The sequence below is a fragment of the Heteronotia binoei genome, unplaced genomic scaffold (assembly GCF_032191835.1).
Source record: "Heteronotia binoei isolate CCM8104 ecotype False Entrance Well unplaced genomic scaffold, APGP_CSIRO_Hbin_v1 ptg000568l, whole genome shotgun sequence".
In the NCBI taxonomy this organism is placed as follows: domain Eukaryota; kingdom Metazoa; phylum Chordata; class Lepidosauria; order Squamata; family Gekkonidae; genus Heteronotia; species Heteronotia binoei.
The window spans coordinates 49,405-74,807 of NW_026800051.1; the positions used below are offsets into that span (position 1 = coordinate 49,405).

The 25,403-nt window shown below is 41.6% G+C and overlaps 1 protein-coding gene across 1 annotated transcript in view; it reads left to right on the forward strand.

Annotated features, from left to right (window-relative positions):
- Window positions 1-11,647: 11,647 nt before the first annotated feature.
- LOC132590743 (ATP-dependent DNA/RNA helicase DHX36-like) overlaps window positions 11,648-25,403 on the forward strand; it is a 31,395-nt gene continuing 17,639 nt past the window's right edge. Inside the window, exons 1-11 of the mRNA XM_060263653.1 lie at window positions 11,648-11,999; window positions 14,278-14,396; window positions 17,144-17,360; window positions 18,079-18,117; window positions 19,282-19,452; window positions 19,571-19,650; window positions 20,801-20,875; window positions 21,046-21,212; window positions 22,120-22,201; window positions 22,704-22,844; window positions 24,627-24,729. Of these exons, the coding sequence (XP_060119636.1) occupies window positions 11,772-11,999; window positions 14,278-14,396; window positions 17,144-17,360; window positions 18,079-18,117; window positions 19,282-19,452; window positions 19,571-19,650; window positions 20,801-20,875; window positions 21,046-21,212; window positions 22,120-22,201; window positions 22,704-22,844; window positions 24,627-24,729 (1,422 nt within the window). The 5' untranslated portion in view covers window positions 11,648-11,771. The remainder of the gene's footprint in view (window positions 12,000-14,277; window positions 14,397-17,143; window positions 17,361-18,078; window positions 18,118-19,281; window positions 19,453-19,570; window positions 19,651-20,800; window positions 20,876-21,045; window positions 21,213-22,119; window positions 22,202-22,703; window positions 22,845-24,626; window positions 24,730-25,403) is intronic.

Consider the following 25,403-nt stretch of genomic DNA (forward strand, 5'->3'; position numbering starts at 1 on the left):
CCAGAACGAGCGGGATTTTACCTACTTTTCCTCACAACACCAAACTTACACGTGCATTGATTTTATCCTTCTTTCCAACTCTCTTTGCAATGCCCTTATAGATGCATCTATAGAATCAAAACTTTGGTCTGACCATGCCCCAGTTCTCTGTTCCCTTAAGTCAACGGAACAATATGACCGTAGTTTCTCCTGGAGACTAGACAATCACCTCCTATTAGATAAAGAATTCTCGGGTCAAATTGAATGTGAAATCAAAGAATTCTTTAGGCATAATCTGTCTGGTGACCTCCCTTTCCAAACGATCTGGGACGCGTGCAAAGCTGTCTTACGGGGCAAGATCATAGCATTAGTGGCTGCGTGAAAAAAGAAAAGGCATCACCTCATTAGCACCCTAACTTCCACAATCAGAGGCCTTGAGCTTCAACACAAGTGGACGTGCAACAAGAAAATTTACCTCCAATTGCAAGAAGAAAGGAAACGGCTAGAAGCTTTGGAAACACATGGAATTAAGCGCAACCTACTATTCACTAAGCAGGCTTATTGTTATAGAGGCCCTAAATTCCAAAGGCTCTTGGCTTGGAAAGCCAAGCGTCAGGCTGCTAACTTAAATGTGAAGGGTATTAGAGACCGTAATGGTACTTTATGCACTTCCTCTAAATCCATTTTGAAAGTCTTTAAGCAATTTTACTCCTCCTTATACCAATCTCAAAACTCATCCTCAGATTTGATCTCAACCTTCTTTCAATCTATTGACTCCCTCCCCACGATACTAGAACCTCATAGGAACTTTCTTGACCGTCCCATAGATGAAATGAAACTGGCCGAAGCCATTAAATCTTTACGTACAAACAAATCCCTGGGCCTTGATGGCTTTACCTCCGAATTTTACAAAGCCCATGGCCTCTCACTTTCTCCATATTTATTGTCTCTTTTTAATCATATCCTAGATACTGGTCTTACTCCCCAGTCATGGAGCCTCGCCAAGATCATTGTTTTGCACAAAAAGGGAAGGAATGAACTGGACCCTACATCTTATCGACCAATATCCCTCCTAAATACGGACTACAAGCTTTTTGCTAGTATCTTAACTAAAAGGCTAAATAGCTTCATAGCAAGTTATCTTGCTCCAGATCAGTCAGGTTTCATCCCTAGCCGTGACCTAACTGACGTCACCCAAAAAAGTTGAACTTAATTCATCACTGCAAATCTAAGGCCATCCGTGATGCTTGCATATTATCTATAGACATAGAGAAAGCCTTCAACTCGGTTGAGGCTAGGTATCTCCACTCTCTACTCGAAAGAATGAACTTTGGTCCCAAATTTTGCAATCTTATAGATTCTCTTTACCTCTCCCCTTCTGCCCTGTTACGAATTAATAACCTTAACTCAGATTCCTTTAAATTGTCTAGGGGTACTCGTCAAGAGTACCCTCTTTCACCCCTCTTATTCGCTCTTGCAATTGAGCCCCTTGCCATTAAAATTAGGGATGACTCTCGAATTTATGGTGTCCCGGTAATGTCCAGAGCTTTTAAGCTAAGCCTTTTTGCGGACGATATAACTCTATACCTCACCAACCCTACCTCTTCACTCCCAGCAATCCACTCTCACCTGTCTGAATTTGCTGCAGCTTCTGGCCTCACTATAAATTTTGAAAAATCCCTTCTGCATCCCATCTCCTTATCTTCCGCTTCCATCGCCTTCATCAGAAAACACTATAACTACAAATGGGTCACAAAATCTTGGAAGCATCTCAGAGTTCACATCCCTCTAAATTTTGATACCCTCTCTTCCGTTAACCGGACAGAAATTTCTGACTCTATCAACTCTCTTCTAACCTACTCTGACAAAAAATTTTTCACTCTATTGGAACGGATCTACCTAGTCAAGTCTTTGATCTTGCCTAAGATAGTGTTTTATTTGCACGCTGTCCCTCTATGTATCCCGGTATCTTTGCTGCATAAATGGCAGACTCAAGTGAATGGATTTGTATGGCACAAAACACATTTTACATGATATGCAACAGCATATATTCAATTGGTTTCTTATTCCTCCTAACAAAACATCCTTCATACCTGTTTTTCAATACTAAAATATTTTGTGACATCATTTCCAAGCGGTGCTGCTGTGTGCAAAGAAAGGGAAAGAAAGGGGAAAGTTGTTCGTTAGAGTTATTACTGTCCAGTATGGATATGCAATATGATTTAATTGAAAGAGATTGTGGCGGGATTGCTGAAATATGCCTTGCACTTTGTTTTGTACAAGTAGAAACACAAGATGGGATACAGTCAAGTTGATCTAGTTTGAGGGCTACTTATGATGACCTTCACATGTTTCTCCAAGACGAGAGGTTTTGTATAAGCAGAAATATTCTTTTGGATGCAGCCCACAGTGACTTTTGCTCTTCTATATCAATCAACCAAATAATCAGGACCAGCCAAGTTCATACCTTAGAATTTAAGATAGTTTAGATGTGTACATGATGAATGTAAAGTGCAAACACAACAAATGTATATACTAAAAAAGAACATTCGGCAGGCAGCCACAATGGATTTCAGTTGTCTACTGAGAGTACACTAGGTGGCAAATTAAAATACTAACAAAATGCTCAGCAGTAAGAAGACAAAAGAGTAAAATATACTGACATGAATTGGCTGGAAGATGCAGGAATCTGCTGGAACACAATGACATAGATGTTTGGATCTAACAATGAAGTTCCATCACATATCTAAAAATGAAAGTTGACTTCACTTGGCTACTATCAGTCTTGGTACTTTGGAAAGCAATATTCTACTCAGTACCCAAAAATCGACCTGTGTGTGTCAAAGACTGCAATACAATTATCACATGTAGCACACCAATAAGAGTAGAATGCATCTGGCAAAGACTGACAGAAGTCAGCTGTGAAATACATATACATATCTAAATTCAAATTAGACAGACCTGATGCTGTGTAATGCATCCCTATTTGACATTCATCTTACATTTTTGTTCTGTTTCACTCATTAAAGAATACAATGCTTTGTACTGGATGCCAAGTATAATGCCAAGTACTGGATGAGGATACATAAATGATACAGATTACCTAAAAATGTTCAAAATTAAATTATGTTTTATATTCAGTTGATAGTTCATGGTTTGTGGCATTTTAGTGCCGGACAGCCATCCCATCCAAAATGTTTAATTACATACAATGAGTGCTTGCATTTTCAAAAACAAAGAGATTAATTGTAACACTTTCACTTACTGGCTCTTCTGCATAATCAGCCATCCCATTGTCATTAATCAATTTCAAAGATTAAGAGGGAGCAACATTACCATAGAGATACTACATTCCCACAAGGAGGATGCAAGCAGGACGTGAATCCAATGTTTGAGGTTTAAACCAAGCTTTCATGGCAATTTGAAAATGAAGGGAAGTGGGTTGGTGTTCTGGCTTTATAGGAATTATCTTGAGAAAAGAACATTGTAATTTTGGTAGCTATTTGTGAAAATTTGCTGAGAGTATCTTCAATTTACATAAGCAGAAGTGATGACATAAATAACTCTGAACTAGACAGATAAGATGTTATGGTTACCTAGGCAGCAAAAGAACCATTCTGTTTTTCAGTAATTTAATGTGCACAGAGAACCAGACTTGGGAGGAAGCAGTGTAAAGAAGATACAAAATATGTTCTTCATGTTGGCTGCTTATAGCAAATGCTGTGCACTTCTCCCTAAATCCCAGTCCATATGGGTCTGTTCCTGTGGATGCCACACTAAAAGTGCAATCTTAACAGCACTTTCTTGGGAGTAAGCCCCATTGAATAAGCCTGAAGAAGGTTTTGAGTTAGACCTGCTTAAGATTACTCTCTAAATCAGGGGTGTCGAACTCACTTGGTACGAGGGCTGGATCTGACATAATGAGACCTTGTTGGGCCAGACCGGGCCATGTGTGTACCTATTTAAGATTAGGTAGCAGACATAAACTTTTTAAAGGACACAGACAAACACGACTAAAGATTTTAAAAAAACAACCTTAAAACATGCTTGAAAAATTAGTACTCGTTGGTCTTAAAAGTGCTTTCTTTGCATTTCTCCCTTGGGATCCAGGGAACTGGACAAAGGAAGCTCTGGCTCTTTCCCTCCCGCCCCAGGGACCAGGAGGGAGGAGCCTCAACCAATGGAGAAAATCAAGGTTTTGCTCTGTAGCTCCTATGCGATTGAGCAAGCCTTGCAAAGCAAGCTCAGATGCAGAAGGAAGCAAGAGAGAGCGATAAAGAAACAGACAAGAGCCAATTGCTCAGGGCCTGATAGAAGCTCTCCACGGGCTGGATTCAGCCCTTGAGCCGAATGTTTGACCCCCCTGCTCTAAATGGTATGGTAGCCTCATTCCAGATCACATTCTGGAACCCCTAGTGTTCCGAGAACAGAATTACAGAACAGACTTCATTGGCAATGGATGTTAAATTGAACTGGTTGCCAATGGCAAGACATAGTGGTGCTCAGTGTTTCCTCTAAGCTGAGTTAGCCTGAGCTAGCTCACAGATTTTTAGCCTCCAGCTCACACATTTTTGTCTTAGCTCAGGAAAAATGGCCCCAGAGCGCAATAATTTATGCAATAGCTCACAACTTTAATGCCGGTAGCTCACAAGACACTGCAGCTTAGAGGGAACATTGGTGGTGCTTAGAGCACTTCGCCTTCACCTAATGTTGGTGTGCGCATATGAAAAACAGGCCATCTCAGTGCACTTTTAAATTTTTTTCTGAATTAACAGATGACTATAGGAAGACTACTGGATTGCAATCCCATTTTGACTTCACTCTGCTTTTCAAGGCAGAGTCTTACAAAGCTTTCATCACTGAGCTGCAGGAATACAGCAATGTACCATTCATAGTGTGGCTTTAAATTTAACTCAAGAAGCTCAAGCTGCATGAAATTCTTAATCTTTTCCCATTGTCTCTATTATCCCTGAAGCCAAACTTGCTAATTACAGCGCAATTACAGCGCAATGGTCTGGGACCTGCCTACCTTAGGGACCGTCTCTCCCCACATGTCCCCCAGAGAGTGCTGAGGTCGGGGTCTCAGAACCTCCTTATAATCCCTGGGCCAAAGGAGGCCCGTCTGAAAGCGACCAGGGACAGGGCCTTCTCGATTGCAGCTCCCTGTTGGTGGAATCAGCTCCCGGAGGAGGTGAGGGCCCTGCGGAACCTTGAACAGTTCCGCAGGGCCTGTAAAACAACCCTCTTCCGGTTGGCATATAATTAACTGTGAGCAGAATGCCTGAATATTAAATCTTAAACATCAGATTACTGAATATTGGAAATTTGAAGGACTGATTTAAGGAATAGTAGCATAGTGTATATCGATGTGAGTTTTATGTATTTTTAGGCTTTTATGTATTTTATTGTATAATTTTAATTGTACTTAAATCGACCTTTGTTAGCTTTTATTGTTGTAAGCCGCCCTGAGCCCACCTCGGTGGGGTAGGGTGGGATATAAATCGAATAAAGTAAAGTAAAGTAAAGTAAAGTAAAGTAAAGTAAAGTAAAGTAAAGTAAAGTAAAGTAAAGTAAAGTAGAGTAGAGTAAAGTAAAGTGAAGTAAAGTGAAGTGAAGTGAAGTAAAGTAAAGTAAAGTAAAGTAAAGTGAAGTGAAGTGAAGTAAAGTGAAGTGGAGTAAAGTAAAGTAGAGTAAAGTGAAGTGAAGTAAAGTAAAGTGAAGTGAAGTAAAGTGAGGTGAGTGAAGTAAAGTGAAGTAAAGTAAAGTAAAGTGAAGTGAAGTGAAGTGAAGTGAAGTAAAGTAAGGTGAAGTGAAGTGAAGTGAAGTGAAGTGAAGTGAAGTAAAGTGAAGTGAAGTGAAGTAAAGTAATCCTGAGCAGAGCTGGTTCCATTAGGTGATATGATCATCATCTTCAAGTACTTGAGGGACCATCGTATAGGGAATGGTGCAAAGTTGTTTTCCATTGCCCCAGAAGGGAGGTCTAGAACCAACAGGTTGAAATTAAATCAAGAGTTTCTGGCTAAACATTAGGAAGAACCTGGCAGTGGTTCCTCAGTGGAACAGACTTCCTCAGGAGGTGGTGGGCACTTTGAAGGTTTTTAAACAGAGGATGAGTGCCCATCTGACAGCAATGCTGATTCTGTGAACTTAGGCTGATCATAAGAGGGAGAGCAGGAAGGGTTGCATCAGTGTTTAGTTCTTGTGACCCTTTCTTACACACCCAGGCAAATGCTGATCCCCATTCTGGGGGTCAGGCAGCATTTTTTTCTCCAGTCCAGTTTGGCCAGGGATCTTGGAGGGTTGGGGGTTTTTTTTTGCCATCTTCTGGGCACAGAGCACAGGCAACTGGGGTTGTGGAGTGGAGGTATTTGTGAATTTCCTGCATTGTGCAGGGGGTTGGACTAGATGACCCTGGTGATCCCTTCCATGATTTTATTATTCTAATCACTGATTTGGATCTAGCTAGCTTTGTCACTCAGTCTATTACAATTTTCCTTTTTATTGCAGTCCCTGTCCTGTATTGGATTTGTCCATGTTGTTCTGTGGTCCTTGGCATAGACGTTTTGGGTAGTCAAAGGAGTCTCCCTTTTTCCTTTTCTGACCAGTGAAAAAGCTGGATGGATGCAACCCAGTGGGTTTAGAAGGACAGTACTAGATTTAGGATTTTTGTGCTGTTGAATTTCACAGCAAGATTACTAGGAAAATTAGAAATGAAACTCTAACTGTTCATTCCTGCAAGGTGCTCACATGGACAGCCCTTAAAGGCTTCTGCTTTAACCAGGAGTGAAGAGATCCTGGGATCAGGCAACGAAACCATTAATCAGGACCTCTCAAGCAATTAAACAAGGTACATTTAGCTATATTAACATTCCTGTCCACATTAGCGTTCTTCATGAGTAGGTCAGACAGCCCAGTAATGTAATTAAGGCTATTGAAATTGCCTGCCAAAAACTCAGGTTAATGAAGTATCTAGCAGTGCAATCCTATCGCAATTATGCCAGTCCATGGACTTAGACTGGAATAATTCTACAGAGGAATTCTACTGCAAGACACTTTGCAAACACACCTCCACCTTGCCCAGAGGTCTCACCTTTCCTTCCTGATGTAAAAATTTCCTCAGGACCTGTCCTTTTCCACTTCCTTTGGCCAGTGTGTTGATTGATCTGGCCCATTTTCAAGGGGAAAAAAGGATATTTTAAACTCAGGACAGGCCTTGATCTCCCCGCTGCCAAAAGGAGAAAGAGCATATTTCTCTCTTTTTCTCTGCAGCCCAAGCCAACAGCTCGGAGTGAGGATAAAAGAAGCAATGTGGAGTGAGAAGAGAAGCAACAGAGTTTGAGCTGCAGTGAACAGGAACAATCTCCTCTGTCTACAATCACAGTTGACAGCTTAGGATGGGGAGAAAGTAGCTAGCTTTCTTATCTCCTCCCCCTCCCCATTTGCTACATCTTACCTAGTCTAGCACGCAGCAAAATTTCCAGGATGGGAGATCGGCTCAAGCTGGGAGTTGGCTCCTAGTTTCCTCCACTCCCAGCAAAAACTTTGCTATGTACAGAGCACTACTTTCCCAGCAGGAGCTCAAAAGCTGGCTCCCAGTTGAACCCTGATCAGCTGGAAGTCCATGTCTGATGGTTGCAGTTCCTGTGAATATGAGAGACACTGCAGCTCAGAGGAAGAGCCTTTACTTTGCACACAGAAGGTTCCAGTTTCAATCTCTGGCATCTCCAGTTAAAAGGAATATGTAGTAGGTGATGCAAAAGACCTTAGTCACAGATCCTGGAGAGCTGTTGCCAGTCTAAGTAGATTGTACTGACTTTGATGGACCAATAGTTTGATTCAGTGTAAGGCAGTTTCATGTATGACCATGTGTAACAGGTTGCAGATAGCTAAACAGCCTGTTAATTGACTGCCTGAACACCATTGGCAACTGGGAAGGAAGCATTAACTGGTAGGTGTTTCAGCATCCCTATAAAAGAGGATAAGTCACACAACTAGAACAAAATCCTGGAAGAGATGAGAACTCCCAAAACACACCCTAAACTCAGTTCTACAGATGTATATTTAAAAACAAAGTAAGAAATTTTTACTCATTATTACCTTTATAATATATATAAAAAGGTAAAGGTAGTCCCTTGTGCAAGCACCAGTCGTTTCCAACTCTGGGGTGACGTTGCTTTCACGTTTTCACGGCAGACTTTTTACAGGGTGGTTTGCCATTGCCTTCCCCAGTCATCTATACTTCCCCCTCCCCCAGCAAGCTGGGTACTCATTTTACCGACCTTGGAAGGATGGAAGGCTGAGTCAACCCTGAGCTGGCTACCTCAACCCAGCTTCTGCCAGGATTCAACACAAGTTGTGAGCAGAGCTATTTATTTACTTCATGCATATCTTGCCTTTCTATCCAATGGGGACCCAAAGTGGTTTGCATTGTTCTTCTCTCCTCCATATCATCATCAGAACAATCCTGTGAAGTGGGTTAGGGTGAGAGCATGTGACTGCCAAGGTGCCCTAGCAAGCATCCTTGGAAGAGCTGGTTCTCTCAGATCCTAGTCAGACATTTTAATCACCGCTATTGCTGTTTCACTCACAAGTGTAATCAAACATGCAAGCTTAGGATCATCTTTATTAGATAAAAATAAACAAATTATCTAAGTCTACTATCATTATGTCTGGACGTGGAGGAAGCATGGGCACCTGGGGGTTGTATGGGCTCCAGGACGCAGGTTTTCAGCTGTAGCAGACCCTTGGAAACCTCAGACTGCACCAGGAAGTGTTCAGTCACCCTGGTTCCTTCTGAGTGCTTCCGGATGAGGGACACCCTTTTGGCCAATCTTTCTCTCTGCGGTGAGCTGTCTCTCCCTCCGTCCTTGCCTCTTTTCCTGATGCATCCTCCCTAGCTTCCTGAGTGCCTTCCCATTTTAACCTTGTCCTGTCCCGTTCCCTCTAGGTGGCCCCAAGCAGAGTCAGGTGTGTAACTGTGAATCACTTTCCTACCAGTCCGATATTTTGGTGACTCCCACATTGAAGGTATTAATCTTGTAGGGAACTCGGCATCTGCTTCCTTTCCCCCCCTTCCTTGTGGAGCTGCAGTGTTGTTCGTTTCTTGTGGTGGGACCTCCCGGGCAAGGGTGGAGTCTGGTCCCGACTGGGGGCCAGACAGTAGATTTTAATTATTTCATCTGAAATATTCAACAGTATATTTGAATCCTAAATATAGATGGTTTAAAATGGTAATCTTGTAATCTTTATTTTTATAATCATAAAGAGACACAAGTGGAATAGTCTGCAAACAGTGCATCTCATAAGGTGAGTGCCAAAGGTCATGGCACTGAACGTACTCAAGCTGGAAAGAAGCTATTGATTGTGCCTTTCTAGTGTGCTTTGCATGGCCACTTGAGATATATCTCTGTGGGATAATCAGTCTTGAATTGTGATCAAGTCTCACACAGCGTTTGCTCTTTTGCAGGAGTTTCGCAAAGTCTTTCTGTCAGACATTAAAAAATGCTAAACAGATAGATCCAGATAACACATCACTTTTTGTAATCGATGCACATTATAGGTAATGTCTGTTTTAAGTAAGCTACTGGGAGAGTGATTTTTTTAACAGAACCCATGGAAAGCTAATCTCATTTATGTCTTCTCCAATTTGCAATCCAATTACATGCACTGTAAATCTCACTGCAATCAACATGTGCATAAACTTGCAGCCTGCAACTCAATCCTCTCCACATTTGCTTAATCCCATTAAACTTTACAGAATAGGATTGCCAAGTCTGGATTGGGAAATTCCTGGAGATTTGGGGGGCAGATCTTGGGGACGGCAGGGTTTGGACAGGGGAGGAACCTCAGTGGGGTATAATGCCATAGATTTCACCCTCCAAAGCAGCCACTTGCTCCAGGGGAACTGATCTCTGTCATCTGGAGATGTTGTAATTCTGGGAGATCTCCAGCCCCTACTTGGAGAATAGCAACTCTATTTGATTCCATGCATATTTAGTTCATCAGCTGGGATCCTGTGAAGGAGCTCCACTGTTAGAAGGGGCTGATTTTTATCAAATCTCCTCTGATGTAGTGGTTCCTCCTGCCCCTGAGGAGTGGCATATCAGGGCATATTGGGCTGCTGTGGGAAGGGGTGAGATGAGGAAGTCATGCTCCACAGAAATGCTTCACAGGATCCAACCTGTTCATTTCAGTAAGCTAAGTACAATTAATTCTGTTGCAATCCTTTGAAGTTTTACCTAAATCACACTGGCCTCTGGCAGACTTATTTCTGAATACTTATTACTTATACAAAATAGTTCAATTTTAGACACGTTGGTGTGGAAATGAAACATACACAAAATTAAGATCTACTTCCAAATAAGTTTCACACTTTTCCTAAACTAGGTATCATTGCGAATATCTGTTGAGAACTGAGATAAGGAAGGATGTGAACCTATACAACCAATACTTGGAACAAAGTAAACTAACTAAATTAAAGCAGGGTTCTAGTCCCACTAGTTGTGGACATCTAGCAAGCTGCGCAGTCAGTTCCGTAAATTTCTATTCAGAAACACACTAAATAAAGTTAGAATTATATCTTAATGAGCCCACTATTTATGCATTTATTTATTGTAAATTTATTTATTGTAAATTGCCTCAAGCTGATGTTCTGGAGAGGCAGCACAAATATATTCTAAAATGTAATAAATGCGAATAAATTCTATGCATGCTTATTCAACACTGGGCCCTCTGAATAAAGCAGAGCGTCCTTCTTAGTAAGCGTGTTATAGATATTCAGCAGCCCCATGGTGCAGAGCACTAAAGCTGCAGTCCTAAGCTCTGCTCACGACCTGAGTTTGATCCCGGCAGAAGCTGGGTTCAGGTAGCCGGCTCAAGGTTGACTCAGCTTTCTATCCTTCCGAGGTCAGTAAAATGAGTACCCAGCGTGCTGGCGGGAAAGTGTAGATGACTGGGGAAAGCAATGGCAAACCATCCTGTAAAAAGACTGCCATGAAAACGTTGTGATACAACGTCACCCCAGAGTTGGAAACGACTGGTGTTTGTACAGTACTATATATATAATTTATTCATTCAGGATGCTAGACTGACACGGAGGGAGATGATCCAAGCTTCACCCAGCACTTTAACTCAAATCTGCTTGGCATTCTACTCAAGATACACCGAAGCCTCCTTAAGATCAGGGTCTGAAACGTCTCTCCCCCTCTCCCTTTGTTTTTAACACCCTGCTTGATGAAGAAATCATGCAGAACTTGAAAACTTGCATTGGTTCATGGACATTGTCCTTGTGGGACTGCACAAGGACAATTCCACGAACATTAGTTCCATCCGCAACTGTGTTATCAGTAGTCGGCGCGGCGGGAAGCCGGTCTACGACGAACGGGGATAAGAACTCAGGATCTGTGAGGCGCCGAAGGCCGACGCGCCAAGCACCAAACCACGAAGGCAGCCCTCCCCCCTCTTTTCGAACGTTTGCACGCGCGCAACGGCTGTCACTGCGAGACTCTCGCCGCCGCCACCTCTTCCTCGTCCTGCCTTCTTTTCCATCGAGGGGAAACCAGCGGACACCTCCCAGCCCCGTCCCTTCCTCTCCTGTATGGGAGGGGAAGGGACGGGAGGGTAAGGCAGCGCACAGTCCCTCAACCCCTCTTTGCGCCTGCGCGCGAGCGTCTTACGCTTACCAGCGGAAGTGATCCATTTCGCCCGTGCCGTCTTGGGTCTGCTTCCGGCGCTCTTTGTGTTTACCGGTTCCTTCTGTTTCCTTACCGGCAGCGCCTGAAGCCATCGGCGGGATGAGTTACGAACATCGTCGGGATTGGAGCCGCGGTGGCGGCGGGCCTCGCTCTTCCCAGTCGTCGTCGTCGTCTTCTTCCTCCGGAGGCCGTAGAGGCGGCGGCGGGGGAAGAGGAGGCGGAGGCGGCGGCCGTGAGCGCCCACCTCCTCACCTGAAGGGCCGCGAGATAGGCTTGTGGTACGCACGGAGGCAAGGCGAGAAGAGCCGAGAGACTGAGAGGCAGCAGGTGAGGCGGCCGCAGGAGAACTGAGGGTGCGGGCCGATATAGTATCCCAGCTTTCCTCCCCCGGACACGTTAGCCTAGGCTGTTATCAGACCTGATTCCTCAATTGATTCTTGGCTAAAGCACATCTCTTAGGCTGCATGGCACAAAATCCTGGTTTCTGACGGAATTAGATAGGGAGCTGCTGTCGGCCCCCCTATAAGAACAAGAGAGATGCCATGTTGAATCAGACCAGTGGCCCATCTAGTCCAACACTCTGTCACACAGTGACCAAAAAACCCAGGCGCCATCAGGAGGTGCATCGGTGGGGCCAGGTTGAGCCCTAGTTGAAGTAATGCATACAGCATTAGTATGTGTATGTATACATTATCAATACATGATAAATGTATCTGCCTTATTTATATGTGTCCCATTTAAGTCATAATCCCAAAAGTTCATGGTGGATGGAGGTAGTGCCTCTTGCTCTCTGTGGTTTTCTTTTATCAGTTATCCCTTTGGGGTCAGGTGTGAGCACATGGAACTGCTTCATACAGTCAGACTGTTGTCTATTGAGGTCATATTGTTACTTGAACTAGCAGCAATTCTTAGGTTGAAGCTCTTCACATCACCTGATACCTGGTTCTTTTAACTGAAGGTGCTGGCAATTGAACTTGGAAGCTAGGGTTTATAAAGCAGAGTGTTTTTGCAGGTGAGCCACATCCCACAGATCTGGTCAGATCTGACAAGCTTTTGTGAATGTTAGAAGTCTTAGTTTTGATGTCAAAAAATTGAATTTGCAGAATGGCTCTCTGATCAAGCATCTCTGCGAAACGTGACTCATAAAGTCGACAGGCATGTAAGAAGACTGGAGCCTTTGGAGCCATTATTCTAGGGGAGTTGAATTTGCTTCAACAATAAGGACTATGAATTTGTGCTCTAAAAGAAAGTTTCAAGAAGGAACTTCTCTATAAAAATTGTATGGAGCAGTGATGATAAAATTGGTTAGAAATTTGTGTTGTGGAATCCACCCCCTTTGAAAAATTTTCTGTACTGTGTATAAGGTATCTTTGTAAAATAAGAAAAGATTCTTCAGGTTTATAAATTCTTTATTATTTATATACACAGTGGTGTTGATTTTGGTCTGTAATATACTGTGTTGCCATTTTGTTTGTTAACCTACGAGGTGACACTCCATGCAACACCATAAAATCTTAGAAACAACTGTTTATTTACTAGTTGGGATTTTTTAAAAGAGCAATGTGAAGTGAGGTGACCAGGAGCACTGTAATTGTGAAGCTGTTGCAAAGTTTGTCTTTCTCATGTGCCCACCAGATTAGCTTCTTTGGTTGGTGGGTCAGTCAGGAGTGCCTGTCCCTATAATCTTAATTCCAGGGCAGGAACATAAAGGAGAAGATAGTACCTTTTGTTGCATGTGTCAGTTTTTTATTTGCTAACTATGTATGCTGATGGATTCCAGTTAATGTAGTGGAGGCATATTGGCCTGTTTGTTCCTTGCATTTCTCTTTTGTGAGTACCCTAGAAGATCCTTGCACTGTATGTACAAGAGGGTTGAAATTATCCTCTCTTTCTAGAGCAGCTGTTTGAGTATTGATTATTTACACCTTGATCCTGCTGCCCCTCTAAGGAGCTCAGGGAGGGATATGACCCTCCCCAAATATATCTTCTCAGTAGTCCTGCGAGCTAGTTCATATCTGTGGACAGTGGCTGGCTCAAGATCATCCAGTGACTGTAATGCCGGAGTGCAAATTTGAAATCTGAGTCTTCGCAAATGAAAGTGAATTGTGTAGCCACTACATCACATTAGTTCTTCTTCGATAATTTCAGGGGTTTCCTGGTGTTTGTGTGATTATTGTTTGCTGGTCAGAATGTTTTCTTGAGCTTTATATGAAAGCATTATATTTATAACAGACATTGCATTGGTATTCCTAAACTGTCTGAATAGTACTTTAAAAAAATAAGCTGCCTTTCTCCCTGTTTGGGACACAAAGAATCATACAAAAGCAGTAGGACAATACCAGTGGAGGTCTGCAGCACCAATCAAGCTGTTCATATAGGTTTATCTCCCGCAGCAATTATATGCCCTTCTAAAAGATTTGTGACTTTCATCTTTTTCTAAAAAATATGGAAGTCGGAGAATACTCAACTTTACTGCTTTTACAATTTCAGATAGCAACAATAATTCATACAGCTAAAGCAAGAATATGACTGCATCTTGGATTCTGAGCATGCTGTCCTTTTTACAATTTCCTTGAACTAAATGTGCTTTTTTCCCATACATTAGAGAGCTGTGGTGCGTATGGATGAGCGCAGAGAAGAACAGATTGTGCAGTTGCTGAACACTGTCCAGAACAAAAATGAAAAAGAACAAGAAGCCATGTCCTGGTGGTCTGATGAGGAAGGGTAAATAAGGCTTTTTGTTTTGGATGACATTTTTTTGTAAGTAAACAGGCACAAAATAATTTAATTCCAAACTAAGTGAAAGATAATTTGTTTTATGCAATGGTGAAACTTTCCATTATAATGTTTATGTGTTCATCTACTACTCAGCATCTTGCCCTTCTGTAGCTGCACATTACAGAAATGGAACTGGCAAAACAGGCTGCTGACAAGCATCATGATGACTGAAGTGACGCTGATCAATAAAATTTATCCAGCTACCTAAAATTAGAGTGATACATCAAACCCTTAGTCCAGGGGTGTGGGACCTTTTTTCTGCCAAGGGCCATATGGATATTTATAACATCACTCACAGGCCATAAAAAATTATCAACTTAAAAAACAGTGTTCTGCCAAGGGAGAATGCGTTAGGCCAGCAAATAATTGTTTTTTTATTTGAAGTCATGTGGGGAGAGCTTAATCTGGCACACACACAGCCCGCCGCCCTAGGCAAATGCATAGGTCCAGGGCTTTTTTGTAGAAAAAACCCAACAGGAACTCAGTACCATATTAGACCACCTCCCCTAATATTAGTATATTAGGTCACCATCTGGGATAATCAAGTGCAAACTGAACTGTGACGGTAACTTTTCCAGGCCTTGCAGCAATTCTGGCTGGCCAGCCAGGCCCTAGGGCGGCTGCCGCACAGTACATCTGGGCCCTGTGATCCCTGCCTGGCCTTGGCGAGGCTCCTGCACAGCGCAGCTAGGCCCCATGATCCTCGCTGGCCAGCCAGGCTCCAGGGAGGCTGCCACATGGCTCGGTTTGGTCCAGCAATCTCCAAGGGCCACACCAAGTGACGGCCCTCAGGACAGAGGTTCCCCACCCCTGCCTTAGTCCATTGATGTCAGAATCATTTGCCTCAGACTGACTTTAGCTCTCCAGGGTCTCAGGCAGAGGCCTTTCACATCACCTAAAACCTGGTCCTTTATTAAGTAGAGATACCAGGGATTGAACCTGGAACCTTGCAATGCCTAGCAGATTCTCTACCATTGAGGCATGACTTTTTAAAAATTAAAATTTGGTAAGTTTGGGGAATTAAAAAGGAAGATAGAAGCTCCTGGGCATAATTATGTACCGAAGTCAAACTGCACTTGGATGCTCAGCTTTGATATCCCCCCCCCCCCAGTAAGCAGCAGATTCCTAAGCTGCACCTTCTGTCCAGATATGGTGTGGTGACTGAATTGGTGGGGGTCTCTTTCTGTCAGGATCCTTCTAAGGGTGAGAGAAACAAAATGTGCAGCTGTCATCCTTGTGGTTAGTTTCATTCTAAAGGACAACCTGGGGAATGGTGGGGCTGGGAGGCGGGGAGAAGAGAAGAAAGTGTCGGCAAGCCAAACAGTAGGTTGCCACCACAACAATTATTGGGCAAACTGGAAACTGCAGTGTACTGATTAGCAAACACTAGAAATAAACCACTGCATTTTTATGTTGCAAATAAATGCTTAAGCAATTTTTTTCATAATGATGCAATTATATTATTATCATCACATACCAAAATTCATTAAATGTCCATAGAAAAATCAAAAAGTTATTTCACACCACTCTTGTAAGGTAGTACTTTACAGTCCACTGTCTCAGTTCTCCTTTGCTTGAAAGACATAGACAGTACCACGCTTGTATATGATTCCTCCTATGGGTAGCAGACTGAAGTCTGACAGGTGCAGCGGCTACACAGATCCTAGGTTCAGTTCTGTGTTTCATTCACCTTCCACTGGCTGCTTTCTTTTAGCTTTGGAACTTTACTATAAATAAAATAATCATTTACTATACAAATCATAACAAAGCATAACAAATATTTCTCTGATACAAACCAGTCAATGCTTACCCCGTGCTAAAGGCAATTGCTCACACATTACAATACAATGTTACTTTGCAGCTTGCACCAATGGTTCTCAAACACAACTGATTCTCAGGCAGCATACATAGTTCCATACAGCTGTATCCAATTTACACTTAAACTGATATACACACATATATTTTTATGCCATTTTTAAACAAATACAGACAAATCTAAGTGAAGCATTCAGACCCCAGGGGGACATGGTCTGGAATTTATGAATAAAAAGGGCTTCCTTTTGCAGTAGGATTTTAGAAACATTCTCTATATTATATTGATGCCCTTTATAAGCATACACCACTGCACACTGTATCTCATCACATGAGTGTCCAAATTCAGCACAGTGCTGGACAATGGGAGCATCTAATATTCCCTGACACATGCGACTCTTATGTTCCAAAAAACGTGCCCTCAAATTGCGCAGACTTCTGTCTGCTACCCTTAGGAGGAATCATATACAAGCATGGTACTGTCTACGTCTTTCAAGCAAAGGAGAATTGAGACAGTGGACTACCTGTTGGGTGTTGTACTACCTGACAAGAGCGATGTGAAATAACATTCTGATTTTGAAAGTACTGCCTTACAAGAGTGGAGTGAAATAACTTTTTGATTTTTCTAATGAATTACGGTTTGTGATGATAATATAATTGCATCATTATGAAATAAATTGCTTAAGCATTTATTTGCAACATAAAAACGCAGTGGTTTATTTCTAATGTTACCTAAATAATTATTTGCAGGATCTGTTGATGTCAGTTAATCATGGATAGTCGTGGTTGTATACATAATTGTAAATACAAAGTTTATCTGAGCTACTGACATGTATCCTCCTTAGAGTGGGAAGATTTATGACTAATAAAACTTGCTTTAGGTACACAAAAGAGGCTCCTGTGAAACCAAAACCAGTTGTGGAGAAACCTGTTGTGGAGAAGGCTCCTGAGAAAATGAGACCCATCTTGGGGAAAACATTCCTAGATCGAGATTCAGAATATCTCTTAGACGAAAATATGCCAGATTCTGGTTTAGATGAGCAACTTAAAGAAGAATTGGGAAAGAAAAAATCTGATCCCAGATATACTGAAATGCAGGTATCATGTTTAAGAACATACAACTGGTTCAGTGTTTTGTTTTGTTTTTTAAAAAATCTCTTATTTAGTAGAAATTGCATAAATATATTAAACTAGTGTATTTAATTATTTAGGATTTTTAAATGTTGTATTGGAGAAACTGTGTGTGGAATGTGTATGTGTTACTTAACTTGGCATCTCAAACAGTATTATAATGCAATTAATTGTGATCAAGATTTGGTTTACTTGCTGCAGTGGACAGGCCAAGTCATCTGAGCTGGCTTGCAGGATCTCTCAGTACTCATTTGCCATTTAGGATGGGAGGGAAAAACCACATGGCATCTCTAAGAAGTGCAAGGAGAAACTCATAGGCAAGAAGTGCAGGGTGGCACTAAAAACTACTTCTCAGCAATGATCTTACTTGGGGGCTAAAGATTCATAGCAGTGGTACTTCCTCCTCGTGTTCTTATTCATAATTAGCCTTTAAAAGAAAGCATTCATTTGGGGGTGATCAGATTGGCTTCGAAAATGTGAGGTGCTTCTCTGTGAATAGCTCTGTAGTTACCAGGATATAGTTTTCATATTTGGCTACATATGTTGTATGAAATTGGATTGCTGCTTAAAGTTCATAAAGTAATGCTAGTAAATGTTGTTCAAGCAATATTAAATTTGAGTGTTACCACATTTATTACTTGTTCCAACGTGTACTTTAGTTTCACTAAACTCTTTTATTTTACAGAAATTTCGTGAAAAACTGCCTTCTTACGGGATGAGAAAGGTAAATATGTCTAGTGAAATTATGTACTCTAATATTTAAGGTAAACAAGACTTAATTCAAATGAACACAGATTTGGAAGGAAACCCATTGAAGCTATAGGATAAACCATTTCTATGAAGGTATAAGTATTTAGTGACAGTGGTGGATTTATAGATAATTTAAAAACCCAGTTCCCTAGTATTTGTGCTGAACTGCTTACAACATTTAACATATCTATTTCTGCATTAGGTGCCAGACTTAGCTTAGTGACTGCAACAAATTAAAAGTCATACAAAAATATTATGGACTGATACAATTAAAACTAATCAATCAAATAAGAATGTCAGCATTTCTATCCTCTGCTGAGCTTTCATGTTCTCTGTGCAGAACCAGTAGCCAAACCACAGTATATATATATCAATTGTTTCCATAATTGACTTGTACGTTTTCATGAAAATGTTTCTTGGTATAATCCTTTACAATGGCTTAGATGGCTCTTCCATACTCACTTTTCTATGGCATTGCTCTTATGAGAAGCCAGAAGACTAATATCTTTTCTAGGCTCTCTAGGTTCTTGACCAGGCAGAAATATCGAGGTCTTAAAAGACATGTAGTAGAAAGAAAGCCAGCAAGTCCACTCTTACCTCTATACAACTACTTCTGTTGCCTTGAGTACTACTTCGCCAGTTTGGAGAGCCAGTTTGGTGTAGTGGTTAAGTGTGTGGACTCTTATCTGGGAGAACCGGGTTTGATTCCCCACTCCTCCACTTGCACCTGCTGGCATGGCCTTGGGTCAGCCATAGCTCTGGCAGAGGTTGTCCTTGAAAGGGCAGCTGCTGTGAGAGCCCTCTCCAGCCCCACCCACCTCACAGGGTGTCTGTTGTGGGGGAGGAAGGTAAAGGAGATTGTGAGCCGCTCTGAGACTCTTCGGAGTGGAGGGCGGGATATAAATCCAATATCTTCATCTTCTTCTTCTTCTGCAAATGGAGAGCAGGAAAGGACTTATTTAGGCTCTTCCAGGTATAGGTAGTGCTATAGCATGAACTGGAATGTGGAAATTGGTTTTTGTTACAGCTGAAACAAGAATAGGCATCAACCTAACCGGATAGTTTTTGAAGGTTCTTCAAATTTGCTGTTAGAGGATGGATGCAAAAAAAAATCTTATACATTTTATGTTTAAAACAGGAACTTGTCAGCCTTATAAACAGTAGTCAAGTAACTGTTATAAGTGGTGAAACTGGTTGTGGGAAGACAACCCAAGTTACTCAGTTCATTTTGGATGATTATATCAAAAGAGGCAAGGGGTCTTCCTGCAGGATTATATGCACTCAACCTAGGAGGATCAGTGCTATTTCCGTAAGTATTGCAATAGAACTCTTTGAGTCTTTCCTTTGAATATTCATCCTGCAATAAAATAACAACCATGTTCATAAAAAGTTATTAAGATCTTAAAACGGTGTTTTTTAATGTTAAGGTAGCAGAAAGAGTTGCAGCAGAAAGGGCTGAAGTGTGCGGTAATGGAAAGAGTACTGGATATCAGATACGGCTTGAAAGGTACAAATTATGTTTTTTATACTTGATCTTAGCCAGAAGGCTGAGAAACAATAACTTACTTTTAAAAAATAGCTTTTATACATCAAGGGAAAATTCAGATGAATATCTCTGAACTGTTTTTAGTCAGAGTGGGAATTTTGGTTCAGTGTTACCTACCTGTTCATGTAGTAAATGGGTTACTAATTTGTTAAGGCAGCACACAGCTGTCTTAACAGTCTCTTCAGATCTTTTAAATAGGACACCATTTCATTGATACCTTGACAGGGAGATAGGCTTGTGATAGTCCCCTACACTCCTGAGCCTGCTTTGGTGGGGAGGGCGGGATATAAATCAAATAAATACATACAATAAATGCACGCTACACTATGCAGCATTGAATTTATGATTGTGCCCAAGGTTATATTGTTGTGGTGTGCAGATTCTTGGACATTATCTTCTCTTTGCACTGGCACAACATAATTTTTGGTGGGTGTTCTTTTGGGGTTAAAATGATAATAAATAATGTGACTGTTGTGTAGATGCTTATTGGGTGGAACCATTAGATATAAGGAGCTTGTTAAATAACCTTAATTCAGGGATTGACCAGCCTGTTTACAATTAAGTCATGCTGGCTTGGTCAATATTTTATGTGAGTAGCTGGTCATAAACTGCATAGAGCTTCACTCTTATAGTTTGTATAGGTGTTTTTGGATTCCTTTCCTAACAGTCTTAAGAACTGAGGCTATGTTACTCACTTGTTACACTTATGCTATCTTATTTATTTTGATAAAGCTTAACTTAAAAGAGCCCTGAAATCAGCATGTATAGCTAAAAAGATGAACACCCAAGATTGCATCATTGACATTTACATGTGCTGTTTACATGAGCGTGGACTGGTAGAACACAACAAATAGTTCTGTCTTACCTGACTGACATCCATACACTGTTCTCCATCAATCATGTCCTGTGCTGATAGCTCACCTTAATCATCATTCTACACAACTATCCATAGATTGTGTGATCCTTGGTGGTGGTGGTGGTGGTGGTGGTAGTCCTATTCTTTAACACTTTAAAAAGTATGTGCCTTCCTTCTGACTTTTCTGGGATTTTTCAAATGCTTCCAGAAAAAGAAAGAAAAGGAATTGAAGTATTCTTAATGGATTTCTTTCAGCCGGTTACCAAGGAGACAAGGTTCAATTTTGTACTGTACAACTGGAATTGTCCTGCAGTGGCTGCAGTCAGACAAGTAAGTATCTTCAGCTTCAGATGAAGCTAATGAATGCCTTTCTGTAAGGGTTTTCTTCGTGAATCAGCTGCTGCTGATAGTTGTATCTGTTATGCTCATTCATTCCCATTTATTTTTGTCTCCATAATAAGCACAGGGTTGTCAACTCTGCACTTTTGTATTTGTTGCAGGCTGTTGTCCAGTGTTAGTCATGTAATTCTTGATGAAATCCATGAGAGAAATCTTCAGTCGGATGTTTTAATGACTGTTATTAAAGATCTCCTAAGTGTACGTCTAGACCTCAAAGTAATACTAATGAGTGCAACGCTGAATGCTGAGAAGTTTTCAGAATATTTTGGTATGTTCTGCTACTTGTTAATATTTGAGAGCCTTTATTTTTCAATAAATATTACATTTTCAGTGTTAGTCCAATTAAAAAAAAAACCAAGTTAGATACATTTCCTGTAATAAAATCTAGACTATTTTTCCTTCTGTCTTACCAATATTATAGTCAAATGGAGTGTTTGAGCAAATGCAGGAGAGAAACATCCAGGATGCTTGGTTTAAGATTTTCACAAAGCTACTTTTGAGGCATCCTAAAAGACTGATGTAAGCTTTTGCTAGCCAGAGCCAGATACCTGTGGTATTTGCCATGTTGTTCTTTTTGCAAGGATATTAAACACTTTGTCAGTGTCTTCAGGTTGTTGTCAACTTGACAGTAACTTCACTGAAACTGTTTTGGGCATCCAATTGAGCCTCTGCTTTGCGTATATGTTGAAAACACCAGCATTTGCCCATAAAACCAATATAATATAAGTTTTCTGCTGTTTGCAGTAGAACTTGTTTTGTCCCTTGCATTCGCTGAGAAGATTACAGTCCAAACAGGACCTCCTCCTAAATGCTACCTGACAGCCTCTACAGATTCTTGGAAAGGGGCTTCCACCAAGTCTCAATAGGTCTTTACTTGGACTGGTAGCTTGCAGTGATTTTCTGAGTAATAAAAGGAGGCTTATGCTTCTCTTGTTTGCCCTCCTTCCTCCTCACGTCTATTTTAAAATACGCATTTGGTTCTAAACCAGCTTAGCTTGTTTTATAGGGTGAGTGTGTGTGTTTTATTGTTGTAATAAAACATAAAAGTGGCACTTTGGATGTAAATGTTCCTTTCTTGCTTTATATAATGCCTTCGTATTCTTGTGTAGGTGCACTGCAACATGCTAAAATACAGTAAATGGCTTTGATGCCCACATTTTTCTCTCACATGACAGATCATTGTCCTATGGTCCATATTCCTGGGTTCACCTACCCTGTCAAGGAGTACCTTTTGGAAGATGTAATTGAGAAACTACGGTTAGTATGTGGTCTGCCCCAGTAATGCCTTTGTAATTGACGGTATTTTTAACTTGTGTGTTTGCAGAGGTATCTTCTGGTTTTATGGATCTCACCAGCGGACTGAGGCAGAACACTACTACAAGGAACTGTAGGGGTCCAGAATAGACCAGGAAATAAATGACTGGAATATCCTCTGCCTTTTTTAGTCGAAAGCAGCAGTAGTCTATGGGGGAGAAGGTTTATTGGGAATTGTGGTATGGGGTGGATAGTGGTGATACCACTTGCTTCCCTTCTCTCATGTTTTCCCTACTGGAATGTCATTTCCCCAACTTAAAAGCTGCTCTTCTTTCTACCGGGGGGGAATCTTCCTAGGTATGTGTCCCCACCCCTCACCCCTGGACATATGGCAGCTTCTGGAAAAATAAATCAATCTCAAATTTCAAAATGATTGAAATTTGACTCAGAGCCATATTTATTTCTGGCCTTATTCATTAAGTTATACCTCTCTTTGTGTTTGAAGGTATATTCCAGAAAATGCAGACCACAGACCACACTGGAAAAGGAGGTTTATGCAAGGACACGTAAGCAGGCCAGAAAAGGAAGAAAAAGAAGAGGTCTATCGTGAGCAATGGCCAGATTATTTAAAGCAACTGACAGGAAGGTATTTATATTGTTCCACTTGTGCAGCTTCATTTCCTGCCCGTCTAAGGTTTGCACTATATGCATATTAGCCATGTAAATCTGGATCGAGGCGGTTCAGTAGTACTGATGTTGTTGGACCTGTCGGTGGCGTTTGACACAATCGACCATCATTTGCTGATCCACTGCCTTGCTGACGCAGGGATTCAGGGGTTCTCCTCCTTTCTCTGCGTTCGGGGACAAAGGGTGGCGATCATCCCAGAGACATCTGTTTAACTGTGGTGTGCCTCGGGGCGGTGCTGTCCCTGATGTTGTTCAACATTTATATGCACCCCCTTGCCCAAATTGTCTGGAGATAAAGGGCTGGGTTGCCATCAGTACGCTGATGACATCCAGCTCTGTCTACTGATGGATGGCCGACCTGCCTCTGCCCCAGAAAATGTAGACCTGGCGTTGCAAGCCGTGGTAGGGTGGCTTAGGCTGAGTCGTCTGAAGCTGAATCCGATGAAGACAGAGGTCCTTTGCCTGAGTTGCGGCAGCCCAGGAAGGGAAGTCCCTCTACCAGCTTTTGATGGGGTGCCACTAATATCGGCACCCAGAGTCAGAAGCTTGGGGGTGCTGCTGGAGCCCACATTGGCAATGGAGGCCCAGATAGCAGCCACTGCTAAATCTTTCATCTTCGGTGGGTAAGACAGTTGGTCCCCTTCCTTGAGCGTAGCGACCTGGCAACTGTGATCCATGGGACAGTCACCTCAAGACTAGACTATTGCAATGCCCTCTACGTGGGGCTGCCCTTGTCTTGTACCTGGAAACTGCAGTTGGTACAGAATGCAGCAGTCAGGCTATTATTGGGTCTCTCTATATGGGAGCACATACAGCCAAGGCTGTGGGAACTGCACTGGCTGCCAATAATATTCTGGATTCACTACAAGATGCTGGTTATTACCTTTAAGGTGCTATATGGCCAAGGACCTGTCTACCTTAGGGACCGTCTCTCCCCACATGTTCCCCAGAGGGTACATAGATCCGGGACGCAGAACTTATTGTTGATCCCCAGACCGAGGGAGGCAAGACTGAAGTCTACTAGAGAGAGAGCCTTCTCAGTTGCGGCCTCCTACTGGGAAAACCAACTTCCAGAAGAAGTAAGGGCCTTGCAGGACCTTGCTCAGTTCTGTAAGGTCTGTAAAACAGTACTATTTTGACTTGCCTTCAGCTGAATTATAGTACAAGAGGACACCCAACTTCGCTGAACATATTGAAATTAATACTAGCACCAGAACTCTTTTAAATTGTTTTAAACTATTTAATTGTTATTATCAACTGAATTGTCAAAACTCCAATGTTTATTCACTGTTTTATTGTTTTAGTCTTCATTATTGTGAGTCGCCCTGAGCCTGCTTAGGTGGGAAGGGCTGGATATAAATCCAATAAATAAATATGTAGCAAAGTAATTTTTGCTGTATTCAGCAGCATGGAAGAGCTTCGCAAATATGCAAGATGCTGGAGAAAGTTGTAGCAGTATATGGTAACAGCAGTTTCTGTGTGTAATACTCCGAACTTTTTCATGGTGTTTAATGATATGCCATTTTGCCTGTCTCACACTGTTGTATTTTATTAGTATGTTCAGTTTGTTAGCCTAGTTTTGTAACTATCAGATCCCAGCTTCAAAATAGCTATTCGAATACTTTTATCTGTTTTCTTCCCCCCCCCACTTTGAATAAAATGAGAGAAACACTGCATGCAGTAAAATTCACAGTTTTGTACAAGATTAAATAATGATTTTTACTTGATCTGTGTTTTTTAGGTATTCAGAAAGTACAATTGAGGCATTGGGGATGATGGATGATGATAAAATTGACCTTGACTTGATTGCTGCACTAATCAGGCATATTGCTCTTGAGGAAGAGGTGAGTTTTAATTTGGTTTGTGGAACTTGATTTTTAATTATTTATTCCTGATTAGGTTGGGTGCCATCTATCCAGAGTGAATCACTTTTCAGCAGGTTTTTTTTTGTAGCAGGAACTCCTTTGCATATTGGGTAAGGCCACGCACTCTTAGTACAGGGTCTACTGTAAGTTCCAGGAGGATTGGCTACATCAGGGGTGTGTGGCCTGATATGCAAAGGAGTTCCTGCTACAAAAAAGCCCTGCTTTTCAGTCATGTCTATTTCAGTAGGTGTGCTTTAAGTATGCGCTTAGTCTATCTATTGAAATGAGCGGTCTTTATACACTGTCATCTTTGGCTGGATCATGCCTGTCAGTGCTGGAACACATCTGTACTATGCAGTGCTGGTAGAGGAAAATGTCTCCTAAAAATAGTTCTATGTTGTTGAGATTTTTATAATCTCCAACGAGCAGTTTTCAAAGAGATGTGTGAAATAATTGGGATTATTATGTCAGCATAATAAACTTGGTATGACTGGCTGTTTGGTAATTAGAGATACTTAAGCCTGTCAAGTCAGATAAAATTTTGCAAGTTTAGTGAAAACAGTCTTTTGTATAAGCTCCTATGTAAGCATACAGAGCCCTAACCTGGATGGACCAGGCTTGTCAGACCTCATGAAGCTGCTAAGCAAGGTTGT